General features: G+C 62.4%; 1 protein-coding gene across 1 annotated transcript; it reads left to right on the plus strand.

The window, feature by feature from the left end:
* Positions 1 to 15: 15 nt before the first annotated feature.
* SLC61A1 (solute carrier family 61 member 1) lies at positions 16 to 3,328 on the plus strand. Its single transcript, XM_085322447.1, has 2 exons — positions 16 to 1,298; positions 1,426 to 3,328. Exon 2 carries the CDS (start codon positions 1,477 to 1,479, stop codon positions 2,833 to 2,835), a length of 1,359 nt encoding a protein of 452 aa, XP_085178573.1. The 5' UTR covers positions 16 to 1,298; positions 1,426 to 1,476; the 3' UTR covers positions 2,836 to 3,328.
* The last annotated feature ends 1,197 nt before the right edge of the window (positions 3,329 to 4,525 follow it).

The following is a 4,525-nucleotide window of genomic DNA, read 5'->3' on the forward strand; positions in this document are numbered from 1 at the left end:
GCAGCCCGCGGCCTTCGCCCCTCTCCCGGCAGCGGGGACCGGCCCTCGCCCTCCTCCCTCGCCGGCCGGGGCCAGCGGGGCGGCCGCTCCGGCGGGACGGCGCCTCGGGGAGCCCATTCGGCCCGCGGGAGCGCCCGGACCCCGCGGCGCTGCTCCGGGAGCCGAGGCCGCCTGGGTGAGGTGGGGCCGGGTGGCGGGGCGAGACGGCGGCCTTGGCCGCGCGCCCGGCCCTGCCCTGGGACCCGCTCGCCCGCGCTTTACTTACTGATCTGTTTTTTGAAGTCACCTGGAAAGATCCGGCTGCGAGGCAGCGCGAGGAGGATGTGAGGGGCCGGGTGGGAACRAGGACTAGGGACAGGAGCAGGGGACAAGGCAGGACACAGCAGAACTGGGAAACCAGAGGTTTTGGAACATTTTAGTGTAATTTTTTGGAGGATGCTTTTGCAGTTCTGCTCGAATGCTTGGTGTAGGAGTGAAACTGAGCCCCTGGCAGASAGACGTTGGATGCCATCGGTCCTCCCAGCGTATCACGTGCTTTTTCTTACCCTGAGGGCTATCCCGTCCCCGTGGGACTTAAAGAAAACAGGATGTGACTTTATTTTTCCTGCTGTTACACAGCTTTTCTGTTTGCAATTTGCCTTGAACCCGTTGGCTTTCTGGATAGGCGCTGCCCCTTGCTTCGTTCCCGCTCCGGAGCGCTTCGGCCAGGGCTCGGCGGGCTCGCGGCGCGGCGGGGAGCAGGCTGGCGCTGCGGGATGAGCCGCGGCCGAGCGCCGAGGGGCGGCAGGTCGCTGCGGGGAGCGCCGCGGACACGCGCCGTCGCTTCGCCTCCCGGCGGAGGGGCGGAAATTCGTGTGAGGCGGCGGTGGAGGAGGGTTGAGGCGTGGCTGGAGGTTGAGTTTGTCTTTCCAAACGGAGGGAGAGAAGGCAGCAGCCTCTGCGGATCAGGCTGTCGCTGCTGGGAAGCAGAGAGAGGGCCGAGGAGGCTGCTGTGAGCRATCCCGGCGGCGCTGCGGGACGGGCTTTACCGTCTCCGTTTCTAAGTGATGGCGCTGCCTTTAYGGAGACTCGCCTGCGACCCGACAGACCGGTGTCCTGCGGAGCTTTTCCTGCTTCTCAGACCAAGTTTTGTAACTGCTTTGCTCCGCCCTGTGACTCCCYGCTAAATTCAGCCCTTCTCACTTCCCACAGCCCTTCCCATCTCCTCGCTGGAGTCAGCCCTGCCTACGGCTTGTGTCCTCATGGACGCGTCCGGAGAGCTTTGCGGGCTGATGGTTCAAAACCGGCTGCTGAGGAAGGCACGGCCCCGGGATGCCACCGCGTCCCGGCTCGCGCGGGCAGGGCAGCGGAGCGGTTGCTTCGGGGCCGCCCCTGCGGCGCGGTGCGTCTCCCGTCCGGATGTCACAGCGTTTTCTTTCCTCTCAGGAGCTTCGCGGTAGCCCCCTCCCGGAGATGCCCGGGACGCCCTGAGGCACCATGCTCTTCACCGCCTATGCCGCCTTCGCCGTCCTCTTGGCCGTGTGCTTGGGCTTGGAGTTCTCCGCCTGCCGCTCCAAGCTCACCGGCAGCGCGTGCACCAACCCGGCTTTCCTCCAGTTCCAGCGGGACTACTACCAGGTGTATTTCCTGGCTCTGGCCGCCGACTGGCTGCAGGGCCCCTACCTCTACAAACTCTACCAGCACTACCGCTTCCTGGAGGGGCAGATTGCCATCATCTACGTGTGTGGCTTTGCCTCCAGCGTCCTCTTCGGGCTGGTCTCTACGTCCCTGGTGGACTGGCTGGGCCGGAAGAAATCCTGCATCCTCTTTTCTTTGACCTACTCCATCTGCTGCCTCACCAAGCTCTCCTGGGATTACTTTGTCCTGGTGGTCGGGAGGATATTAGGTGGCTTGTCCACAGCGCTGCTGTTCTCCGCCTTTGAGGCATGGTATGTCCATGAGCACGTGGAACGCTACGACTTCCCGGCGGAATGGATCCCCGCCACCTTCTCGCGAGCTGCTTTCTGGAACAATGTCATTGCCGTCGGGGCTGGGGTAGTAGCCAACTTCTTTGCAGAGTGGCTGGGCCTGGGCCCAGTGGCCCCGTTCATGGTCTCCATCCCCCTCCTCATGTTGACGGGCATCTTTGCCATGAAAAACTGGGACGAGAACTATGGGAAGAAGCGGGCGCTCTCCAAGACCTGCATGGATGGCTTGAAGTGCCTCCTCTCGGACCGGCGTGTCCTGCTCCTGGGCACCATCCAGGCTTTGTTTGAAAGTGTCATCTACATCTTCATCTTCTTGTGGACACCTGTGCTGGATCCTCACGGCCCACCCTTGGGCATCGTCTTCTCCAGCTTCATGGCAGCCAGCATGGTGGGCTCTTCTCTCTATCGAATTGCCATCTCCAAAAGGTACCACCTCCAGCCCATCCACATCCTCTCACTCTCTGTCCTTATGGTTTTCTTCTCCCTCTTCATGCTCACTTTCTCCACCAACCCTGGCCAAGAGAGCCCTTCTGAGTCCTTCCTGGCTTTCCTGCTCATCGAGCTCTCCTGTGGGCTCTACTTCCCTGCCATGGGCTTCCTCCGGCGGAAGGTGATTCCGGAGAAGGACCAGGTCGGGGTGATGAACTGGTTCCGCATCCCCCTGAACCTGCTGGCCTGTCTCGGCATGCTCATCCTCCATGACAGCGACTACAAGACGGGCACCAGGAACATGTTCACCATCTGCTCCGTGATGATGGTGATGGCGCTGCTTGCTGTCGTCAGCCTCTTCACTGTCGTCCGCAACAACGCGGAGCTCCGGGTGCCCGCTCCGCAGGGACAGACGGACCCGTCTTCCCCCGAGCTCTGACGAGCCGCTGGACTGCAAAGTCGGCACCTTTGCAAGATGGCCTGTGAGTTTGGGGGACCGAGTGCTGCCTGCAGCGTGTCAGACCCCGAGACTCCTGCCCTGCAGGTGGAAGGGGGTCCGTGGAGCCCTGGCGAGGCRAAGCGACTGTGACCGGTCGATGCTCGCTGTAGAAACACCATCACACGTGACAACAGCGCAGGTGAACCCCTGGCTGACTGGTGATTCCCAGAGCATCCCAACCGCAGCTGCCTCCCTCGCGTCTTCTCTTGTGCAACTGCCGAACGCCCGAGGCGGCAGGGGAGGCTGTCGCAGCGGGTGAAGTACTGCAAACGCCGGCTGCTCAGYGCTGGACTCCTCGGATAGCCGGAGGTGAGCGCAGGGACGAGGCGCTGCCGGGTGCCGGATGCGTTACCCCTGGCTGCTCCGCGCGCTGAGCCCGGCAGCCCTCTCTGGTGTTTTTTTTTTTTTAAGAAAATAAAAGTGTTTCCTCGGATCCCTTCTCCTCACCTGATTTCTTGGGAGCCTGCTGTTTTTCAGCACGCTTAGAAAACCGAAAGCAGACTCGGTGACGGGTGGTTCGAGACCCGCACGCTCCCCCTGGTGCTTTGCAAAGCTCGGGAGGTGCTGCTGCCTTTCCCCTCGCACCTTCCTTGGCGTGTCGCTTGTGGTCTCTCTCCTTTTTTCTCTACAAGCAGCTTGTTGCACGCTGACCTGTGCGCAGACAGGTTGGCCCAGTGCACGCCGAACCTTGTGCCTGCAGGCAGGAGTGTGCACTGGTCCCTGCGTGCACGCGTATCCCTGTTGCAGCAGGATTTGTGCACGTGCCGGCGGTTCTGTTGCRCTGATCCGCGTGTGCTGGCAGCCCTGCTGCACGGTGACCCGTGTGCAAAGCAGTGCCTCACTGCGTGCTGATCCGTGCACGCGCACGTGCCCTGTTGGACACGGATCCCTGTGCACACTGGCAGCTCTGCTGTGAGTGGATCTGTGTGCACGTGGACAGCCTATTGCACGAGGGTATCTGCACACACAGGCATCCTGTTACGCTTTCCTGTGCACCAGCACTGCGTTGCACACTGATCCCTGTACTCCTGCACCCCATTGCACAAGGATTGTTACACACTGGCATGTCATTGTGTGCTGATCCCTGTGCACTGGCCCCTCATTGCAGAGGAGCCTGTGCACRGACACCTGTTGCACGCTGATCTATGTGCACATCAGCTACCCCTTGCACAATGGTACCTGCACAGCAGCTCACTGTTGCACCTTCATCAGTGTGCATACTGGCTTGCTGTTGCACAGGGATCTGTGCACACTGACACCTGTTCCACTCCCATACGCAGGCTCCCTGTTGCACAAGAGTGTACACGCTGGCMCCTTTTACACGTTGATCGGCATGCACGCCGGCTCCTCGCTGCACAGTGGTCTGCCTGCAGCTTGTTGCACGCTCGTCCGTGTGTGCAACAGCTCGCTGCTGCAAAGGGATCTGTGCCCCCAGGCTCCACATCGCACCCCGTACGTGTGCACACGGGGTCCCTGGCGCACGCCCGCACGCGTGCACGCCCGCGCCTCGGCGGCCGCTCGCCCGCGCGCATGCGCTCTGCCCTCCGCCACGCACCCCGGCGGGGACTACAACTCCCGGCGTGCAGCGCGCGGGCGGAGGGGGCGGTGCCGCGCGCTGATTGGCCGCGGC

This window comes from Rhea americana, unplaced genomic scaffold, assembly GCF_003343005.1.
Source record: "Rhea americana isolate MKP2758 unplaced genomic scaffold, rheAme1 scaffold_770, whole genome shotgun sequence".
NCBI classification, from domain to species: domain Eukaryota; kingdom Metazoa; phylum Chordata; class Aves; order Rheiformes; family Rheidae; genus Rhea; species Rhea americana.

What these genes read in the sequence shown, in the direction of transcription:
- SLC61A1 (XM_085322447.1), top strand. Translation starts at nt 1,477, where the DNA reads ATGCTCTTCACCGCCTATGCCGCCTTCGCCGTCCTCTTGGCCGTGTGC.